At 40.8% G+C, this 22,682-nt stretch overlaps 1 protein-coding gene across 8 annotated transcripts in view; it reads right to left on the bottom strand.

Annotated features, from left to right (window-relative positions):
- The window catches only part of CDC42BPA (CDC42 binding protein kinase alpha), a 292,087-nt gene that overhangs the window by 72,708 nt on the left and 196,697 nt on the right, over positions 1–22,682 (bottom strand). For all 8 annotated transcript variants that reach the window (XM_039235880.1, XM_039235877.1, XM_039235878.1 and 5 more), the window contains 3 exons: positions 10,510–10,757; positions 8,753–8,858; positions 2,047–2,171 (listed from right to left, as the gene is read on the bottom strand). In XM_039235880.1, the coding sequence (XP_039091811.1) occupies positions 2,047–2,171; positions 8,753–8,858; positions 10,510–10,757 (479 nt within the window). The remainder of the gene's footprint in view (positions 1–2,046; positions 2,172–8,752; positions 8,859–10,509; positions 10,758–22,682) is intronic.

Consider the following 22,682-nt stretch of genomic DNA (forward strand, 5'->3'; position numbering starts at 1 on the left):
CAGAGCCTCACAAGGGACTCGAACCCACAGACTGTGAGATCATGACCTGAGTTGAAGTCAGACGATTAACTGACTGAGCCTCCCAGGTGCCCCCGGCATCACTTCATTTTTTAACACACCAAATGGAAAAACTCAAAACAGCCCGAGACTCCTGACCTTCTTAAGCACGAACAGAATATCCCAGATTTACTTTCAAGTAGGTGAGAAGTCTGAGAATATGGAGTAGGTCTTTTACTCCATTAGGTATTTAGTAATTAGCTAATATTTTAGCCCATATTTACATAACAGCTTTTATGTAAAGTGACTTGCTTGCATTCCTGATTTCTTCTGCACGTTTCACCTGAATGTGAAAAGTCTAAAATGAGTGTTTTGTGGTATCATGTGAAAACTTTCACCCTACTAACCCTTTCCAGAGTCCACATTTAAAGCTTATTTCCTTTACTGGAACCACTTCCCATTCCACATGAACTCCTCCTGCCAGTCACTAGAGAAGATCAGCAGTCTAGGAACTCTGGCTTTGGCCAGATCATCTTCGTTTTCTGTAAAGTCATTTTTAGCAACGGCTTGATTGTAAGTTCAATTACATGATAATGTAGCTATCTATGAAGAGTCATAGTTTTTTGGCTTTTGGCACCACCAGTTTCAAGCAACTAAGATTCCTAGTTTTTGGTATTATTTTTTAAAGTTTATTTTGAGAGCATGTGTGCACTCGAGTGGGGGAGGGGCCGGGAGGGGGAGGGAGAGAGAATCCTGAGCAGGCTCCACAATCAGCACAGGGCCTGATGCGGGGCTTGAACCCGTGAATTGTGAGATCACGGCCCGAGCCGAAACCAAGAGTCAGATGCTTAACCAACCGAGCCACTCAGGCGGCCCATAATTTTGGATATTATAAGCCTGGCTAAAAATCAGGATGCTTTTGCTTCAGAAATGTAGACTTGATGACAAGGACATAAATTAAATAGTAATGAATTATTAACTGTTTGGAACACAACTAAACTTCCACAGTTTGGAAATTTATTCATTTATGGAATAGAAATGGAAATTCATTTTCATTTATTTCACTAAATAGTCACATTCATAAGCCAAAGGTGAGTGAACACAAGAGTTCTGTAGTTCAGCCTATATCAAAATACTGGAGTCATTTGGGTACGATCTCTTAGAAAGACAGTGTTTATTCACTTCTGATTTCATTTAAGATGGAGGGTACTAATCTGCCATAAGGTAGGAAAATGGAAAAAACATGCTTAAAGAACCAAAATAAGAGTATAAAAAAATTCCCACGAAATGACTGGTTTATAGATACATAAAGAAACTATTTGTCTTCAGACGAATTTAACATCCATGATGTGCCAAGAAGAATCAAAAGGCTGAATATAAAAAGTGAAGCTACCTATTTTCATTAGAAAATAAAGTCTCTGTTGGATTCAACTTTCGTCATGTTCTACAGAAATATTCACATTTTTACAAATGCCAGAATCGCTTAATGAAATAATGTGAAAGTTACTAAGGTAATTATTCCAAATCAAACCCTAAGAGTTGAAACAAGAGTTGATACTATGAACCTGTGACCACTTGAGGTTTTTATGGTGCCATGTGTGAATCAGTCTGTCGTACACGAAAGAAAGTGGTGGCACAACGTCTTGAGGCTCGAAATTCCTCTCCAGGCTGCCTGCTTCTTAAAATAATCGCAAACAGCAATTTTGGTCTTAGAAAGGAACTTTTATAGCTAGTGAATGAGTTTCTTCAGTTCTTTAAGGACCAACTGTCTTAGAATTACCTTTTCTTAAGAAACACCAGTTTTCAGCGAAGCTGTGGAAAGCGATGCGGGATACTTGTTACAGTTGGGGAAAAGAGAGTAACTGAAAATCTAGACGAACACGGACCGGTACTCAATGACAAGTCAGTAGAAAATGATGCTTCTCAGGGAAACTTATTTTTCAAAGTAATAAAAAAAGAAAAAACCCCCACCCACGTTACTAACTTTGTGGAATTCTCACCAACTACGTCCAAAATCACCCACAAAAACCCATTTAAAAGAGTACTCACCACTGAATGATTTCTGTGATTTGAGCTTCCCAATGTGCAACGGATTCTTTCTTGTCTGCTAGGTCTTTTACCTCCTCCTCTAACTGCTGGTTGCGAATACTTAAGTTCTCATACAAGGCGGTGAGCTGAAAGGCAGTTTTAAGACACTTGTGAGTTTTAGGAACAGAACTGCGAGGTGCCCAGACGCCTCTTGTTAAATTTGATAGCTCCCCGTATTCCACGAAACGATGCTTGTCTCCCTGATTTCTGACTGTGCACCCTGCTGGTCACTGAATTTGGAAACATGAAATGTTTTCTCCTCCTGCCTTTGCTTTTCCTTTACTCCCTGCACTAAATTGCTTCCGTGGGCAAACCTTCTCTAGTTGCCTGCAAACTTCCCAGGTTCCACTGGTAACAACATCTCTTGGGTTTTTTTTTTTTTCTTGATCTGAAAATATCTCTAGGTCATCCTCTTTTTTAAATAAAATCTTAGAAAGAATTTCGAGCCCATAAAAAAACGGGCCAGTGTAAGTTAATTCCCGTGAGCCCACACCTGACATCAACAATTAGCACCTCGATGTCAGCCATTTTATTTGTATCTGGTCTTCTTCCTCCTTTAGTATTCACAGCAAATACCAGACATCTGTAATTTTAGCCTTATGTATCTCTGTGCATATCTCTTTCAAATAAGGCCTGCTCTTTCAAAATATAAGCACATTATTAAATTTAATGAGTCTCCTCATTATCATCACATAGGTAGTTAACTGTTCACATTTCCAGTTACCTCAAAAGATCAAAAATATGTTAACAGCTTATTAAATTGAACCATGTTGCCAACAAGTAAACACAGATTAAATGTTTCCAATATCTTTTTTTAAGTGTGTGATTTCTTTCTTTTCTTTTTTTCTTTTTTTTTTTTTACAAATAGTTTATTGTCAAGTTGGTTTCCATATAACACCCAGTGCTCATCCCCACAAGTGCCCTCCTCCATGCCCATCCCCCCCTCCCCCCAACATCCATCATTCCTCAGTTTTTGTCAGCATTCAAGAGTCTCTCATGGTTTGCCTCTCTCCCTTTCCCCCACCATTTCCCCCCTTCTTCTCCCCCACGGTCCTCTGTTAAGTTCCTCCTAATCCTCCTATATGTGCAAACATGATATTTGTCCTTCTCTGCCTGACTTATTTCGCTCAGCATCACACCCTCAAGGTCCATCCAGGTTGCTACACATGGCCAGATTTCATTGTTTCTCATTGCCATGTAGTATTCCATGGTATAGATAAACCACATCTTCTTGACCCATTCGCCCGTTGATGGACACTTAGGCTCTTTCCATGTTTTGGCTATTGTTGAGAGTGCTGCTATGAACTAAATGTTCCCAATATCTTTTAAGTCTCTTTTATTTACAGCCTCTTAGTCCATTCTAGAATACCAGAGATTGGGTGGTCCAAACAGGAGACATTTATTTCTCACAGTCCAGAGGCTGGAGTCAGGATCAAGGTGCCGGCAGATTCAGTGTCTGGCGGGTCTGCTTCTGGTTCGCAGATGGCCGTCTTCTGGCTGCGTCTTCATGAGGTGGGAGGCGTGAGGAGGCTCTCCGGGGTCACTTTCATGGGGGTAATAATCCCGTCACGAGGGCTCCCCCTCCCACAGGCAGCGCCTCCTCCTCCTATCACATCAGAGGTTATGTTTCAACATGGGGATTTTGGAGGGACGCGAACATTCTAGTCCACAGCAGTTCCCCTCCACAACTCTTATTTTTCTTCTAATTTCTTTGTTGATAAAAGTAGGTTGTTGGTCTTGCAGAGTTTTCTAGTCTCGATTTCTGCTTTCATTTTTGAAAGACTTTTTTTCCCCTGTAGAGAACATTTTAGGTTGGCAATTCTCCTCCAGCACTCTGAAAATGTCATTCCTTTTTATTCCCTGTTTTTACTCCTTTTTGATTTCATCTTTTTTTTTTTTTTCTGTTGGGAAGTCAGCCACTGTTCAGTTTAACTTTTGCTCATTTGAATATAATGTGACTTTCTGCTCTGTCAGCTTTTAGGCTTTTCTTTGGCTGCTGGTTTTTAGCAGATTTTCTCTGATGTCCCTGAGTGGGATTTAGTTTCCCTTGATCACGTTTGGGGTTAGTGGCATTTCCCGAATTTGTACCTAAATGTTTCTCCTAAGTTTTGGAAAATTATGGGCCATGCACTCTTCACACACTGTTTCTGCCATGGTCTCTCTGTCCTCTCCATCTGGGAAAGCAGGTATTTGTGCGTCAGATGTTTCTGGCATGTCCCCTAGGTTTCTGTCCTCTTTTATGTGTTTACATCCTTTCTAATCTCTACCCATGCTTTAGTCTGAATTTTTTTTTCTACTTATCCGCTCTTTTTGGCTCTTTCCAATCTGCTGTTAAAATCTTCTCTTGGGTGTTTCGGTTATTTTAGGTTTTACATATACAGGTGCTATTTGACTCTTCTATATACATTCCAGTTGTCTGCTGAAATTCATCACGTTTTCTATTTTCTATCATACAGTTATTTTATTTATTTATTAACGTTTTATTTATTTTTGAGAGAGAGAGAGAGAGACAGACAGCGTGAGTAGGGGAGGATCAGAGAGAGAGAGGGAGACACAGAATCTGAAGACAGGCTCCAGGCTCTGAGCTGTCAGCATAGAGCCTGATGTGGGGCTTGAACCCATGAACCGTGAGATCATGACCTGAGCCGAAGTCGGACACCTAACCAACTGAGCCACCCAGGCACCCCTCATACAGTTATTTTAAAATTTCATTTATGAAAATGCCCACGGGAACCTCTGTGGGCTTATTTATAGGGACTGTCTAGTTTTTTTCATTTTTTCTTTCCTTATTTTGTTTTTGCGATTATGTTTCTACTCTTGGTTTTCAGTGATGTAGTTGTACTTCCTGGGGTGCATGGTAATTGTTTAATGCATGCCACATGTTTTGTATGAAAACTTTAGAGGTAATTTGGGGCTCTGTATAATATCCTCTTCCTTAGACTCAAGACAGGTCAGGTGCTGCATTACCTGGAGGCTAGGTTTCAGTCACTGAGAGCTCTCATCTCTTTCCGGTTCACTCGTACTCCTAAAGTGTAGCCTTTCAATGAGTCCAACCGAAAGCCTGTGTTTCTCTCTCTAGACCCGTGAGAACCTGGAATACTGTGCTTAGCTTCTTGGCCTGTCAGCTACTGCTTTCCCATCAGCAAATGCCTCAAGGGCAAGCACTGAGTGCTGGCTCAGCTCCCTGCCCTCTCCTCTGTAGGATCTCGGTCAGTAAACAAGACTGCCCTCCTATCTCTCCAATGCCTTGCTGCAGACAAACACGGTGGGAAATGAAAACAATTAAAAAAGAAATCCAGCTCTTGGAGAGGTGGTGGGTATGATGCAAATTAATCTGTCCCGGTCAGAAGCAAAAATTCCTGCTTTAATATGTTTTTAAAAATTTATGATAAAATACTTACATTCAATTTTTATCTCACGGTTACATTTTCTCTGATAAATGGTCTCAACTTGCGTTAGTTAGGATTCCTGTCTTGCTTTTGGCATGTTTTATAGAGATACAGTGTTCATTTCCTTTTGATTACTCAACTGGAAGGAGATGAGTGTTTCCTAGAAGGGCTACTTAAAAATTTTTTTTGAAAAAAATTTATTCATTTTTGAGGGAGGGAGGGAGAGAGAGAGAGCAAGCGAGCGAGCATAAGGGAGGGAGGAAGAGAGAGAGAGAGAAAGGGAGACACAGAATCCGAAGCAGGCTCCAGGCTCTGAGCTGGCTGTCAGCACAGAGCCCGACACAGGGCTTGAACCCATGAATCGCGTGATCATGACCTGAGCCAAAGTCAGCCGCCCAACAGACCGAGCTACCCAGGCGCCCCATTCCTAGAAGAGCTATTTACAGGTTCGTGGAGAGGAGGGGCCAGGTGATGGTTAACTGTATGTGCTAAGCCGGCTGGGCCACACAAGGTATCCACATGTGTGATCAAACATCACTCTGGGCGTGTCTGTGACGGTGCCTCTGGATGATATTAACATCTGAGTCAGTGGAGTGACTAAAGCAGACTGCCCTCCCTAACACAGTGGGCCCATCCCGATCACCCAAAGGCCCAAAGAACAAAAAGACTGACCCAAGAGAGTCAATATCCTCCTTTCTCAACGTCTTCAAGCTGCAATGACCGTTTTTCCTGCCTTTGGACTCTTATTCAAGCAGCAGCTCCTCCTGGTTCTCAAGCCCTTTGGACTCAGACGGAAACTATACCGTAGGCGCCCTCAGGTCCCCAGGCTGCAAACTGCAGGTACTGGGACTTGTCAGCCTCCATAATCAGGTAAGCAAATTCCTTATACTTAGTATCTTTACACATACGTGTGTGTATGTTTGTGTATGTTTCGTTCAGTTTCTAACACAGGCTAGAACTATGTTCTAAATCAGGGGTCTGCAAACTTCCCAACAAAGCATCAGATAGTACGTATTTCTGGTTTTGTGGCCACACATGGTGTCCATCACATCTTGTTCTTCTTAGAAAAACCTACCTAAACGTGTAAAAACTCTTCTTAATTCATGGGTCATAAAGAAACAGTCTGAGAGCCGGATGTGGCTACAGGCCACACGTGTCAATTCCTCCACTTACATATGTCAGGAATTCTCCTAATGACCCAGGGTTTTTCTCGCGTGCGTTTTGGCCTGTCTTCTGTGAGAGATAGACAGTTCCGGCACGAGTCATAGTGCGGTTTCATTTCTTCCACTATCAAGGGAATGCAGCTGTAATCCGTTTAACCCCATGTCCATGGTCTTCTCAGAACGAAATGGGGTCCAGAGAAGCTATCAAGGCCAACATACACCCTCATCTGCGTATTAAGAAGGGATTTAAGTTCTGTACCTCAAGGGGTGCCACTCACATCTGAAAACGTACTTTACCAGCTCTTTTCTTTTATAGATTTACTGAGGTATACTTCACGTATAATAACATTCATCCATTACAAGACTATGGTTCAATGATCTTTAATACATTTAAGCGGTTGTGTGACAATCACCACAATCCCGTTCTGGTTCGCTTCCAGTACGAGAAACTTCCCCTGTGCTGGTTTGCAGTCAATCCTGGCTCCCACCCTGAGTTCCAGGCGTCGCAGATCTGTTTTCTGCTTCTGCAGTTTTGCTTTTCCTAGAAATGTAATGCCTCCTCATATTACTGAGGTTCAACCATAGTGTTGCACGTTATCAGAAATCCATTCCTTTCTACAGCTGAGTACTGTGCGATCATATGGATAGTAGTAAACTTTACTTGCCCAGGTGCTAGTTGGTGGACATGTGTATTGCTTCTGGTGGTTTGCTATTGTGAAGAATGATGCTATGCACATTCATATACAAGTCTTGAAAAGGACTCTTTTAAATTCTTTTAAATGAATATGTACGAGGATTTCTGGGTTATGTGGTAAGCGTATGCTAAACTTTTTGAGGATTTTTGAAATTATTTTCTAAAGTGGCTGCACCACCTTCCATGCCTACATGCATGCAGGATTTTCAGCTTGTCCGTGTCCCTGCCAACAGCAGGTATGGTCACTCTATGGATTCAGCCCATTCCTGAGGGTGAAGAGCAGCATGTGGCCGTGGCTTCTACTTGTTTTCCTGACAACACCGAACATCTTTTCACGAGCTTATTTGTCACCCAGAGATATTTCATGAAATGTCTATTCAAAAATTTCCATTGTTTTCAATGGGTTGTTTGTATTTACTTATTATTGAGTATTAAGAGTTCTTCCTCCATCTTGAATATGTTTCTTATCAGATAAGTGATCTGCAAATGCTTCCTCCTCATCTGTGTCTTTCGCCCATTAACGGAGTACGTCTCCCCATCTGGTCAGACATTCCTTCATTTATGTCAGCGATGTTATGTAACGAGTTACATATGTAACTCAGTTATGTAACGAGTTCCTCTCTTTACTTCCCAGGGCTTCGAAATCGTTGTTTCTCACAATCGTGTCCACCCTGAAATGTTTTCTTGAGAGGATTCATCAGTCTCTTCATGTGGGCATAGCCAGAAGCCTACCAGTTGTTTCTGAAATTTCTTTTGGCAGATGCGACATCTCCGCCAATTCCTAGAACATACCTTTTTTGATTATCCTTGCTTCTGACAGCCTGTCCAACTAATTTGTGAGTGATGTCAACTAGACTTTTGCAAGAAGGACAGGAAAGACAGATTTTGCCTGGCCATGTTGCAACAGCTACACGTTCATGACCGAAGTCAAGAGTTGCACGCTTAACAGACTGAGCCCCCAGGCGCCCACAGGCAGAGTGGGTTTCTCTGGATTCCTGGCTTCCAATGATACGACTTGTAGCTACGAGCAGTTCTCCACCATGAACATGATCTCATGGTTGTCAAAAGCATTCCAGGGTGGCCTAATTGTTCCTGCGCTTGCCGAGGGCCAGCTTAACTTCGACAGCCATGACAGAATAAGTGACACACAGGAGAGGAAGGAGTAAAAAGAGAACAGATGGAGAGCGAAAGAAAGCGGAGAGGCTCAACAAATAAATGGGGCAAAGAGGACGGTAAGATAAGCAAGCCTGCATGGGCAGGCGTAAGGAGACCCCACCTGAGCCACGCAAGCAGTCCTCGCATCTAAGAAGGGTACTGAACCCAAGTGGTGTACCGAGCATAAGATCATGCCTACGATTTCTGTCACCGTGCTGGACATCTAGCGCCTGTGCAGGGAACGGAGGTCAGACTGTATCACTCACCTTATCAAGTTCACTTGTCAGTTTCTTATTTTCTTCAGTTAACAATACTTTTTCTCGTTCATACTGCTGTTTGAACTCATTTTCAAATTCTTCCCTTTCGCTTTGACTAACACAATTCAAAACAGAAGAGGAGAAAACAGGAAGTGAGTTAAGGGTAAAACGATGATATCCCAGACTGGAGGCCGTTCCATGTTCACTCTGAAAAGCTGCACCATCTTGAATGTGCCAACTCCCAATCTACCCCCTTAAAATTAAAAGTTACAATCATTTCCTTTTAATTCATAGGTCTGTCTGCCCAACAACATCTACTTTGTTTTCCATTTGAAACTCTGAGGAAGGCATCTGTGATTGGAAGACTTCATGACTGCGCTTGCTTTATGTGGCTGCATACATACCATCAAGTATGGGGAAAGGTGGGGTGGAGGCAAAGAGGGGGCGCCATATGATTCCTTCTCAGCTCAAGAGTGGCAGCAAATCCTCAGTGACATTTCCAATAGTTCTCGCGATATATTCAGCCCTTCCTTCCTTCTTCCCTAAGTATGTACCTACCTACCTACACACATATGCACACACGCAAAAACTTAATATTATAAAACTTGTTTATTTATTATTTTTGAGAGAGAAAGAGAGACAGAGTGAGCACGCAGGAGAGGGGCAAAGAGAGAGGGAGACACAGAATCCGAAGCAGGCTCCAGGCTCTGAGCTGTCAGCACAGAGCCTGATGCAGGGCTCGAACTCACCAACTGTGAGATCATGACCTGAGCTGAAGTCAGAAGCTCAACTGACTTAGCCACCCAGGAGCCACCTATAAAACTTATTTAAAGTGATAGTTCTGAGGGGCACAGCTGATTCACCCTTAGAGGCAAAAAGAGTTCTAACAGACTTTGTAGAAGCCACCTAGGGAGAAAGGGGAATCAGTGTTCAAACATGGAGTTGCTATATAAATGAGATCAATCTACCTATTTTTTTCTTTTTTTTTTTTTTAGAGAGAGTGCGTGAGAGAGCGCACAAGCATGTGTGTGGGGAGAGAGGTAAAGGGAGAGAGAGAATTTTCAGCAGACTCCACAGTGGCCATGGAGGGCCAGACATCCTCCTGGACCTCACACCCTCCTCCCCCGCCGCCCCCCGCCCGGGCAGCTCCTGCGGGCCTGCTCGTCTTGGCCAACAGGTCCTCCCTGCCACCTGCTCCCGTCAGTCTTGCTCTGCACGGCACCACGGGCACCGCTCCGTCACCTGCCCTCAGCGGCCTCGGCACGAAGTCCCAATTCCTTCCTCCTTCACGACCTTGCCGCTACTTCCCTCCCCAGCCCCGCTTCCCACGCTCTCATCTGTCTTTCTGTGGTTCCACCGCAGGGAACAGCCCTGATCTTCGGGATGTGTTGTGCTCCCCTTTTCCTCCCCATCTCAGCCCGTTTTGCTACCTCTGGACTCCCTCCCACAGTTAGAGAAGTTCTATTTGTTTGGTGTCAGATAGAATTTAGTCCAGAAAACCTCGACATCCAAAGTTACCTCTCGTGCCTCACGGCTGCGTCCGCCCTTCCGCTTACACTTGCACATCCCGTCTGCTCTCCCGACCCGCTGTCATTCTCGGTTTGCTAACATGGACTATGGGCTCCTTGAGGACCAAGTATGTGCACTGAGGACTAAGGACTCCTTGAAGACTGGGGTGCGTGTGCCACCTGCATATCTCCAGCCCCTGAACACACCGCTGGCGGTCACGAGATACTGACGGGAGGGGGAAATAACTTGATGCTTACCTCTCTCTCCGGTTTTTTTCCAATTTGTCTTTCAAAATCATAATTTCCTTGTTGAGAGCAAGTTGCTGGCCTTCTGAGTCGTGAAGTTCTTTCTTCAGGTTTTTAATTTCGTTGGCGTGTATTCCTTCTCTTTTAGACAATTCTTCTTCGTAAAAGATACTTTTCTTTTCTAAATCGGTCTTTAGTTTGGTGATCTCTTGCTGATGCTCTATGCTGCACAGTCCTGGTGAGTGAGTAATTTGTTTTTGCTATAGAAGTAATAACAAAAAAGTGGTTCATCTAATATGAATAACAAAATATCAAACAATAACTTCTCTCTGTAACATAAAGAACTGCTTATATACCTGTTGTTGTTGTACATCATCGCATAAAAAAATCTTTCTTTATTAAGGCTATTAACCTTTGGCCAGCTACAGATTGCAAATATCGTCATCAGTACGTATTCCCTTAATGTTGTACTTTACAGCCTTCTTCCTAGCAAAATTATATATGTATCTGGAATTTCTGCTGGTACTTATATAGTTACTGGCTTATATTTAAATTTCTCATTTATACACAATCATTGCTGGTGTATGGAGTGAGGGAAAAATGTAACCACACCCTAGTTCTGATGTGGAGCCAATAAAGCATTATAAATACGTTTGTGTCTTTAGAAGACACAAATTTGGGGGCGGGGGGAATGAGAGAGCTAGAATGTACAGAAAGGAAAGAAAGGAGGCTTCTCCAGTGGTCCTTGGAGAAGGACAAAGGTCTGAACAAACATCTTCACAGCCGCTGGAAAAAATGAGAGGCCTCTTGGCATTCAGGTAGGGCATCAGGGAGGAGAAATTTAGTTGAAAGCCACCCTTTTAGAAATTAGGATGAAGTATCTTCTCAGTAATAAGGTGAAAGGAAAATGCAAAGTCCAAAGTTTCTTCCAGACGGTGCTCAAGGGTTAACAGACACAGACAGAGGTCATGACCATTTAAGACCCCCTGAGCTACAAAACTTTTCTATGACTTTGTTATAAGCTATCGACGTTTCCAGGTCATCAACAAGAAAAGCTTTAAAGCCCAAAAAACCTGGGTTTATGTTTAGCGACAACAGGGAATTATACCCTGGAGGACACTGTCTCTGGTTTTTGAAAATAGTATTAAGGGCAGAAAAACTGTGAATAGTAGTTGATTTATAGTTGAAAGAAAACTGTCCTCACTTCCTCACATCTGAGGTACCTACCTTTAAAAAAAACTCAAACAAACCAAAGATGTCCACTGGGTTGCAGAAAGGACTGGGGTATCCACTGGAATAGTTAACCGTTTACTAAAAACCTACTCACGCCGTGCCTACCCCGGGCAGGACCCAGATGTACAGCCGTGTCTGGGGCGGCCTGGCGCACCCACCCTGGGCAAAGTGGGGAGAGCCACGCGGGTCGGATTCTGTCTTGGACACATCTGCACAAACACGACGTCTACACCGACATCTGTGGCACCGACCACTTACCTATTCCCTTTTAGAATCACCTCAAGAACACCTCAGTTTGCTGCCCTGCCTCGCACACTGTGGCTGCTGGGAGAGCTGCAGCACGCACTCAAGTTTCAACTGCCTCGACGGCAAGAGCTGACAGAGATACCGCTGAAAGAAGACTTGCTCAAGTCACTTGCTGATGAGGGTGTAAGGAAACTGAAATCAAACGTTGATGAAATGAAACCATATGTAAAAAAGAAACAATCTGCCACAAAAGAACACGTCTTCTGACAGGTATTGAAGGTAATTTAGTATTAGTAAATTTATTTATTTATTTTTTTTTAAATGTTTTTTTTATTTATTTCTAGGAGAGAGAGACAGCGTGAACAAGGGAGGGTCAGAGAGAGAGGGAGTCACAGACTGAAACAGGCTCCAGGCTCTGAGCTGGCAGCCAGCACAGAGCCCGACGCGGGGCTCGAACCCACGAACCGCGAGATCATGACCTAAGCGAAAGTCGGACGCTTAACCAACTAAGCCACCCAGGTGCCCCAGTATTAGTAAATTTATTAATAAATGTAAAAAAAAAATCAACCCATATAATCTCAGTAGGTACCCATGCCCAAATGTATTCAGTAAAATCCAATACCAAGTGCAAATACCACCCCAAGTCCCATAATAAAACAAAAAGCAATGAAATAATTCTCCTAACTTAAAAAGTACCCCTTTTCCAGCTATCAGACAAAATGCATACCGGTGAAGCCCCAGAAATACACACAAAAGATTTAGGAATAATAACAACAGAAAGGGTGTCTTTCATGATCTCTTATTTTGCAGCATTAGTTTTTAAATATTCTGGTTGACCAAGTAACATGTGCAATAGTCACAAGAAATGATTAGAAAGGAAAGAGATACAACCACTATAATTCCACTATAATTTCCATATAATTCTTCACCCAGAAAATGTAAATAAATCCACAAAAAAGTGGCAGAACTGAGTAAAACATCTGCATGTAAGATAAACACAAATCCACAGTACTTCTGGAGAGTGGAGTGAGCAAGGATAGAACATAGTAAAAAAAGCTCACTGCTTTAAAAAAAATCAAACAAAAATTACAAGAAACTAATAGAGACATGTGAGGAATCACAAGAGAGTAATTTATCTGAAAATTACATGAAGAAAGGAAATGTCTTTACAAAAGACCTAAAAGAAGACTTGAAACAATATACAAAAAATATCAACTACTTGAAAGAAAAGATTAAATGTATATGTATTTACTATTTCTCAAATTATATTCTTATAAAAATAAAAAATTAACTATGGGAAATGGGGGTGGCAGGTGGAGTCAGATGTTCCCAGGACACAGGAAAAACCTACTTGGAAAAACGCCAAAGAAAATCTTGGAGGAAAAAAGAGTAAAGAGGGAGAGAGAAGAATGTTCTTTTCCAATATTAAAACATACTATAAAACTTTTAAGGAAAGGTTTTTATTTATTTTTGAGAGAAAGAGACAGAGTGTGAGTGGAGGAAGAGCAGAAAGAGAGGGAGACACAGAAATGGAAGCAGGTTCCAGGCTCCGAGCTATCAGTACAGAGCCTGATGCGGGGCTTGAACCCATACACTGTGAGATCATGACCTGAGCCAAAGTCAGATGCTTAACCAACTGAGCCACCCAGGCACCCCTAGAGTTAAATATTTTTAAACCCAATAGAAAACATGCAAGAAAAGGCAGAACTGAATACTTAACAAACTCTGAACAAAGGATAGGCCAAACTTTGAAGCAGTAAGAGAAACACTGAAAAAAATAAGAACAAACGTCCTATAATTTGAAAACAAAACAAGACCAAAATTAAAGGGCAAATGATATGGGGCACCTGGGTGGCTCAGTCGGTTGGGTGTCTGACTTCAACTCAGGTCATGATATCACAGCGTGTGAGTTCGAGTCCCGCATTGGGCTGACAGCTCAGAGCCTGGAGCCTGCCTCGGATTTTGTGTTTCCCTCTCTCTCTGCCCCCCGCCCCTGCCCATGCTCTGTCAAAAATGAATAAACATTAAAAAAAAAAGGGCAAATGATAAATTAATATAGTAGTAGAAAATATATATATTTTAAGAAATATACTTTTTCACTATGCAAAGGGAATTGTAAGAGAAACATTCAGATTATAAAACTAAAAAGGCAAATGACTTAAAGCAGTAATTCGCAAAGAAAAAATATGATTAATAAAAAGTCTACTAATAAGGCAAGAAATAAATGCCTCTTCTACTTTCAACAATTTGTGGCCCATATCAAGCGCTTCGAAGTGATCTGACAATTTCATTTCTAGGCATCTGTTATAAGAAATAATATTTAAAAAAAGCAGTGCACAGAAGTGTTCATGGTAATGATAATCCTGCAAAGGTGAAAGATATTTAACAGCAGAGGCTTGAATGAGTGGATATTTTTCCATAATTATGAAGGTTATGTTTGTGACAGTTCGGTAATGAGTGTAAGAGCTTGTATCGCACTTTCAAGTGTTAACTTGAAACAAAATCCATGTGTTAAGGGTTGAATTGTATCCTTCCCAAATTCACGTTAAGGCACTAACCACCACTAGTACCTTAGAATATGATCATATTTTAAAATATGTTCTCAAATACTATCTAATCTGACTTGTATGTGGAATCTAACACAGTGAAGCTCTGTGGAGCAGAGGGGAGAATGGTGGCTGCCCAGGGCTGGGAGGGTGAGGGAAGGGGAGAGTGTGGGTCAAAGGATACAGAAATTCCACATATGTGGATGAATAAGTTCTGGAGATGTGACATGAAGCAGGGTGAATGCAGTTAACAAGACTGAACTGTATACTTTAGATTTCTAAGGGGGTGGATCTTAACCGTTCTCACCCAAAATAAAGTGAGGCTATGTTAATTACCTTGTTTTATTTACGTTAATACCTCGTACATGTTTCACAATGTACATGTATACCTAAACATCACGTTACACCCTAAGTATACGCGAGTTTTGTTTGTCAATCATATCTCCGTAAGAATGGGAAAAAAAAAAAAGTAGAGTCTTTACCAAGGTCACTGACTTAAATGAGGTCTTAGGCTGGGCCCTATTCCAATGTAACTGTGTCCTTATGAAAAGAAATATGGACTCCCAATCTGGCACACAGAAAGAAAGCAGAGGTCGAGATGACAGGTAAACCAAGCAACCCAAACTATCATCACTCCACCATCACTGCTTCGGACATCTAGTTGCAATAATCGGAACAATAAATTCCGGTTTTTGAGGCCACCCAGTGCGCGGTGATTTGTGGCAGCCCTAGCAATCTAACACCACCGGGTAAAAAGCCCTTGTAGCATATGATCACAGCAACTGAAAAGTATTTTTTAAACAGCCTTATTGAGCTACTATTCACATCATACTATTTGCACATTTAAAGCGTACAATTCAATGGTTTATGGATATTACATTAACGGTAAAACACATACACTATAAAGTTCTGCCGTTTTAACCATTTTAAGTATAGAGTTTAGTAGGTATTACATTCAAAAGGTTGTGCAACCATGACCACCTTCATTCTAGAACTTTTTCACTATTCCAAAGAGAAATCCTCTACAACCACTAAACCACTGAAGAGTAACTCTCCATTACCCACTCTACCCAGCCGCTGGTAACCTCGATTCTACTCTTTATCTTAGTGAACTTGCCTGTTCTAGATATTTCATTCACATAGAATCATACAGTATTTGTTTTTTTTTAATCAGGCATCTCTCACATAGCATAATGTGTTCAAGATTCATCCATGTAGGAGCATGTATCAGAGAGTCCTCCCTTTTGATGGTTGACCGATATTCTATCCTACATAAATACCACATTTTGCTTCTCCATCTGTTGATGTACACTTGATTGTTTCCACCTGTTGGCTATTGTAATATTGTTTCAAAGAACAGGGGTGTGCAACTATCAGTTTGAGTACTTGCTTGCAATTCTTCAGGGGACAGTACCTAGGAGGTGAATTGCTGGGTCATATGGTAACTCTGTTTACCTTTTTGAGCAACCACCAAACTTTTAAAGTGCTTGCAAATACCTGTTTTGTTTCTTTTTAACCTCCTATTTTAGCCAACTTAGTAGGTAATGGAGTGGTATCTTGAGTGGTTTTAACTTCAAACTTGTAGGTCTTATATTTAAGGTGATCTGTTTTGAGTAAATTGTTTTATATGGCATGAGCTAGGGATCTAAGTTTCTTTGCATGCAGACATACAGTTGTCTTGGCACATAAACTGAAGGACTATCCTTTCCTCACTGAACAGATTTAGTACGATGTTAAAAAGCACTTGGCCACAATGCAGAAGTTCATTTCTCCACTCTTCATGCTATTCCAGTGGCCTGTGTTTCTACTCTTAGGCCAGTACCACATGCTTTTTGTTATTGTAAGTTTGTTTTAAAACTGGGAAGTCTGAGTCCTCCAATTCTGTTTTCTTTTTCATAATTGTTTGGCTGCTTAGGGCCACCTGAAATTCTATATGAATTTTAGGATATTTTCCATTTCTGCAGAAAGGGCTGTTGGATTTTTACTAGCAATTGTAATGAACCTGTATATCTCTTTGGGTACCAATGACATCTAAACAATATTAAGTCATCCTATCCATAAACATAGTATGTCTTTCCATTTATTTATGTCTCCTTTAATATCTTTCAGCAATGTTTTGTAATTTTCAGTACACAAGCCTTTAACCTTCTTGGCTGAATTTATCCCAAGGAAGTTTATTCTTTTAGCTGTTATTAGAATTGAAATTGCTTTTACAAGGTCCTTTGTGGATTGTTCACTGCTGGCTTACGGGCACACAGCTAATTACTGGGTGTTGGTCTTGCAACCCCAGGGTCATCTTGTTGCCTACTTATTGAGTTTTAAAAGTTTTCTGTACATTTTGCATAACAGTCTTTTGCAGAGCAGAAATTTTTAATTTCTTTTTTTAAAACTTAAAAAATGTTTACTTTTGAAAGAGAGAGAGACAGGGTGAGAGCAGAGGAGTGGCAGGGAGAGAGAGGGAGACATGGAATCCCAAGCAGACTCTAGGCTCCAACCTGTTAGCACAGAGCCCAATTGGGGCTCGAACCCACAAACTGTGAGATCATGACCTGAGCTCAAGTTGGATGAGATGCTTAACCAACTGGGCCACCCAGGCACCCCAGAAAATTTTAATTCAATTGAGTCTAGCATATCCATTCTTTAGTTCATGAATTGTGTCTTTGGTGTGTTATATAAGACACAATCCTACCAAAGGCCATCTAGATCTTCTCCTATGTTATCTTCCAGAAGTGTTATAGTTTTATATTTTACATTTAGGTCTGTGATCTATTTCAACTTGATTTTTGTAAAGGTTGTAAGTTTCATTCATTCATTATGTGGATGTCTAGTTGTTCAGCACTATCTGCTGAAAAACCAATCTTTACTCCATTGTATTGCCCTTGCTCCTTCGTTAAAAATGACTTCTCTGCTTATTGATTCACCAGTGCCACACTGTCTTGATTACTGCATGTTGACAGTAAGTCTTTAAGCCAGGCAGTCAGTCTTCCAATTGCATTATTTTCCTTCAATATGTGCTAGCTATTCTAGGTCTTTTGTCTCTCCATACAAACTTTGGGTTTAATGTGATAATATCCACAAAAGGACTAACTGTGATTTTGATTGGGAATGCATTAAATCTACAGATCGAGTTGGGAAGAACTGACATCTTGATATTCAATCTTCGTATCCATGAACATGGAATGTCTCTCCATTTATTTAGTTCTTTGATTTCTTTTATCAAGAGTTTTATAGTTTTCCCCATATAGCTCTAATGCATATTTTATATTTATACCTAAATATTTCATTTTTGTGGGTATTATTAGTATTGAGTTTTAAATTTCAATTTCCACTTGTTCATGGCTGCTGTATAGGAAAGTGATCGGCTTTTGCGTATTAATCTTGTATTCTGCAACCTTCCCATAAAGTCTAATTAGTTCCAGTCCTTTTGTCAATTTTTCTGATTCTCTATATAGATGAACATGTTGCCTCTGAACAGGCCATTTTACATCTTCCTTCACAATCCATATACCTCTTATTTTGCCTTCTTGTCTTATTGGATTAGCTAGGATATCCAATAAATGTTGAGACCCATGTTGAACCTTAGTGAAAAAGTGTCAAGTTTCTCACCAATAAGTACAATGTTAGCTGGTATAAGGCAGCTGACTTAATGACTGATGATGGTGTTAAGTTCATCTATGTCCTTACCTACTTTATGTCTCCTGGACTTGTTCATTTCTGAAACAGTGGTGTTGAAGTTTCCAACTAGAATAGCACAGTTGTCTATTTTTCCTTACAGCGCAGTTTTTGCCTCATGCATTTTGATGCTGCATTGTTATATGCATACATGTTAAGTACTGTTATGTCTTCTTGGAGAAAGGATTCCTTTATCATTATCTGATGCCCTTTTTATTCCTAAAAACTTTTCTTAGTCTGAACTCCTCTCTGAAATTAATATAGCTACTCCCACTTTCTTTTAATTGGTGTTAGCATGATATGTCTTTCTTGCCTCTATATTTAAAGTGGGCTTCTTATAGACAAAATATATATCTTGATTTTTTTTTTATCTAACCTGATACAATCTCTGGGTTTTATTAAAAAAATTTTAATGTTTATTTATTTTTGAGAGAGACAGAAACAAAATGTGAGCAGGTGAGGGGCAGAGAGAGAGGGAGACATAGAATCTAAAGCACGCTTCAGGCTCTGAGCTGTCAGCACAGAGCCCAATACTGGGCTCAAACTCATGAACCGTGAGATCATGACCTGACCTGAAGATGCTTAACTGATTGAGCCACTTAGGTGCCCTCACAATCTCTGTTTTATAACTGATATACTTAGGCCACTGACATTCAAAGTGATTACTGATATGTTTGGATTAATATCTACTATATTTGCAACTGTTTTTCTATTTTTTGGTCATGCTCTTTATTCCTGTTTTTGTCTTCTAGTCCTTTTCTGTCTTGGTTTTAATGAAGTGATTTATATGATCCCATTTTCTTTTCTTTATTTTTTATTTTTTAAATGTTTTATTTATTTCTGAGGGAGAGAAGGACAGCATGAGCAGGGGAGGTTCAGAGAGAGAGGGAGACACAGAATTTGAAACAGGCTCCAGGCTCTGAGCTGGATGTCAGCACAGAGGCCGATGCGGGGCTCTAACCCATGAACTGTGAGATCATGACCTGAGCTGAAGTCGGACGCTTTAACAGACTGAGCCACCCAGGCGCCCCCATAATCCCATTTTCTGTCTGTTCTAAGGACAGCAGTTACACTTCCTCTTTAGTGGTTGTGCTATAGTTTGCAGTATCTATTTACAACCAATTCCAGTCTGCTTTCACAATATATTCTACCACTTCATGAGTAGTGCAAATACTTTAGAATAAAATAATCCTAATTCCTCCCTCCTAGCCTCTATATCATTGCTTTCATTCATTTCAGTTTTAAACAAGCATATAGAAGCATGTGTGTATGCACATATAATCAAATGCATTATTATTACTTTGAACAAACTATTAGACTAAGAAAAATAAAAGTATTTATTCTACCTTATTCCCTCTCTGATGCTTTTTCTTCTTTTTTTTTTTAAAACTTTTTAAAATGTTTATTATTTTTGAGAGAGAGAGAGAGAGAGAGAAAGAGAGAGAGAGAGAACATGCAAGTGGAAGAGGGGCAGAGAGAGGGAGACAGAGAATCCAAAGCAGGCTCGGTGCTGTCAGTGCAAAGCCTGACCCAGGCCTTGAACTCACGAACTATGAGATCATGACCTGAGCTGAAGTTGGATGCTCAACCACCAGCCACCCAGGCGCCCCCTGATGCTTTTTCTTTGTGTAGTTACAAGTTTCCGGCCTATATCATTTTCCTTCTTTGCAGAAAACTCCTTTTAACATTTCTTGCAAGCAGGTTTAATGGCAACAAATTACTTACATTTTTGACTCAAACTATTTCTTTTTCTTTCACTTCTGAAGGGTAATTTTATAGGGTACAAAATTCTAGGTTAATTTTCTCTCAACACTTCAAATATTTCACTCCACTCTCTTCTTGTTTGCATGGGTTTCTGAGAAGTCAGCTGTAATCCTGGTCTTACATCCTCTATAGGTAAGGTAGTGTTTTTTTTTGCTCTGGCTTTTAGGATTTTTCTTTATCTTTGATTTCTATAGTTTGAAAATGATATCTCTAGGTGTCATTCTTTGGGCATTTGTCTAGCTTGTATTCTATGAGCTTCCTGGATCTGTGGTTTGGTGTCTGATACTAATTTGGAGAAATTCTCAGTCACTGTTCTTTCAAATATTTCTTCTGTTCCTCTCTCTTCTCATTCTGATATTCCCGTCAGACGTGTCATAAGCTTTATACTTGTTCCATAGCACTTGCATACTCTCTTCTGTTTTTCTTTTTCCAATTGCTTTTCTCTTTGCCTTTCAGTTCTGTCAGTTTCTATTTAGATATCCACAAGCTCAGACAGTCTTTCCTCAACTATACCAAGTGCCCATTAAAGACTAGGTTTCTTTTTTTTGAAGTGAATTTAAATTTATTGTCAAATTGGCTTACATACAACACCCAGTGCTTATCCAGCAAGCGCCCTCCTCCGTGCCCATCACCCATTTTCCCTTCTCCCCCAACCCCCATCCACCCTCGGTTTGTTCTCTGTTTTTAAGTCTCTTGTGGTTTACCTCCCTCCCTCTCTGCTTGTCACTATTTTTTCCCCTTCCCTTCCCCTATGGTCTTCTGTTTACTTTCTCAAGATCGACATATGAATGAAAACACAGGATATCTGTCCTTCTCTGACTGATTTATTTCACTCAGCAGAATACCTTCTAGTTCTATCCATGTTGCTGCAAATGGCAGGATTTCATTCTTTCTCATTGCAAGCAGTATTCCATTGTATATATAAACCACATCTTTATCCATTCGTCAGTTGATGGACATTTAAGGCTCTTTCCATAATTTGGCGACTGTTGAAGGCGCTGCTATAAACAGTGGGGTACATGTGCCCCTATGTATCAGCACTCCCGCTTCCCTTGGGTAAATTCCTAGTAGTGCTATTGCTGGGTTGTAGAGTAGTTGTATTTTTAGTTTTTTTGAGAAGCCTCCACACTGATTTCCAGAGCAGCTGGACCAGTTTGCATTCCCATCAACAGTGCAAGAGGGTTCCCATTTCTCCACATCCTCGCCAGCATCTGTAGTTTCCTGAGGTGTTCATTTTAGCCACTCTGACCGGTGTGAGGTGGTATCTCAGTGTGGTTTTGATTCGTATTTCCCTGATGATGTGTGACGTTGAGCATCATTTCATGGTGTCTGTTGACCATTTGGATGTCTTCTTTGGACAGGTGTCTAATCATGACTTCTGCCCATTTCTTCCCTGGATTATTTGTTTTTTGGGTGTGGAGTTTGGTGAGTTCTTTATAGATTTTGGATACTAGCCCTTTATCCGATATGTCATTTGCAACTATCGTTCCACATTCCGTTGGCTGCCTTTTAGTTTTGTTGTCTCCTTTGCAGTGCAGAAGCTTTTGATCTTGATGAAGGTCCCAATAGTTCATTTTTTGCTTTTAATTTCCTTGCCTTTGGAGACGTGTTGAGCAAGAAACTGATGCAGCTGAGGTCAAAGAGGTTGTTGCCTGCTTTCTCCTCTAGGGTTTTGATGGTTTCCTGTCTCACATTTAGGTCTTTCATCCATTTTGAATTTATTTTTGTGTATAGTGTAAGGAAGTGGTCTAGTTTCATTCTTCGGCATGTTGCTGTCAGTTTTCCCAACACCATTTGCTAAAGAGACTGTCTTTTTTCCATTGGATGCTCTTTTCTGCTTTGTCAAAGATTAGTTGGCTATACATCTGTGGGCCCAATTCTGGGTTCTCTATTCTATTTCCTTGGTTTATGTGCCGTTTTTGTGCCAATACCATACTGTCTTGATGATTACAGCTCTGTACTAGAGGCTTAAAAAAAACAAAAAACATTTATTTATTTATTTTTAGTAATCTCTACACCCAGCATGGGGCTTGTATTCATGACTCCAACATCAAGAGTTGCATGCACTTCAAACTAAGCCAGCCAGGTGCCCCAAGATATTCTTAATTTCAGTTACAGTATACATCTAGCATTTCTTTTTAGTTCTTTCTTAGAATTTCCATCTTTCTTTTTACACTGTTCATGTATTCTTCCATTCTCTCTACTTTATCCATTACAGTCCTCAGCATATCAATTAATCATAGTTTTAAATTCCCAGTCTCATAATTTCAACATCTCTGCCATGTTTAGTCAGTTCTGATGCTTGCTGTCTCTTCCAACTCTATTTTCTACCTTTCAGTATATCTTGTAATTTTTTTGTGATAGGCACACACGATATACTGGGTAAAAGGCATGGCTGTAAATAGGCTCTTAGTGATGTGGTGGGGAGTTGTGGGGAGAGGGGAGAAGGGAGAGGGGAAGTGTTCTATAGTCCTAGGATTAGAAATCAGTCTTTTATTGAGCCGATGCCTCTGAACCATACACTGTACACCCTGTCGGCTTTGATCTCCCCCTCAGTTTGGGCAGGATGACTACAGCAGGCTGGACTTAGATGTCTTACTTGTCTCAAGTCCATTAGGCTTTGATAAACTCCAGCAGGTTAAGCTCTCATTGAGGAGTTTCTTCTGAGAGCAGGCTGTGTTACGAAGAACAGGATGGTCTGGTATATTTCAAAATGGTTTCCAT

This window comes from Hyaena hyaena, unplaced genomic scaffold, assembly GCF_003009895.1.
Source record: "Hyaena hyaena isolate Hyena2069 unplaced genomic scaffold, ASM300989v1 scaffold_103, whole genome shotgun sequence".
Lineage (NCBI taxonomy): Eukaryota > Metazoa > Chordata > Mammalia > Carnivora > Hyaenidae > Hyaena > Hyaena hyaena.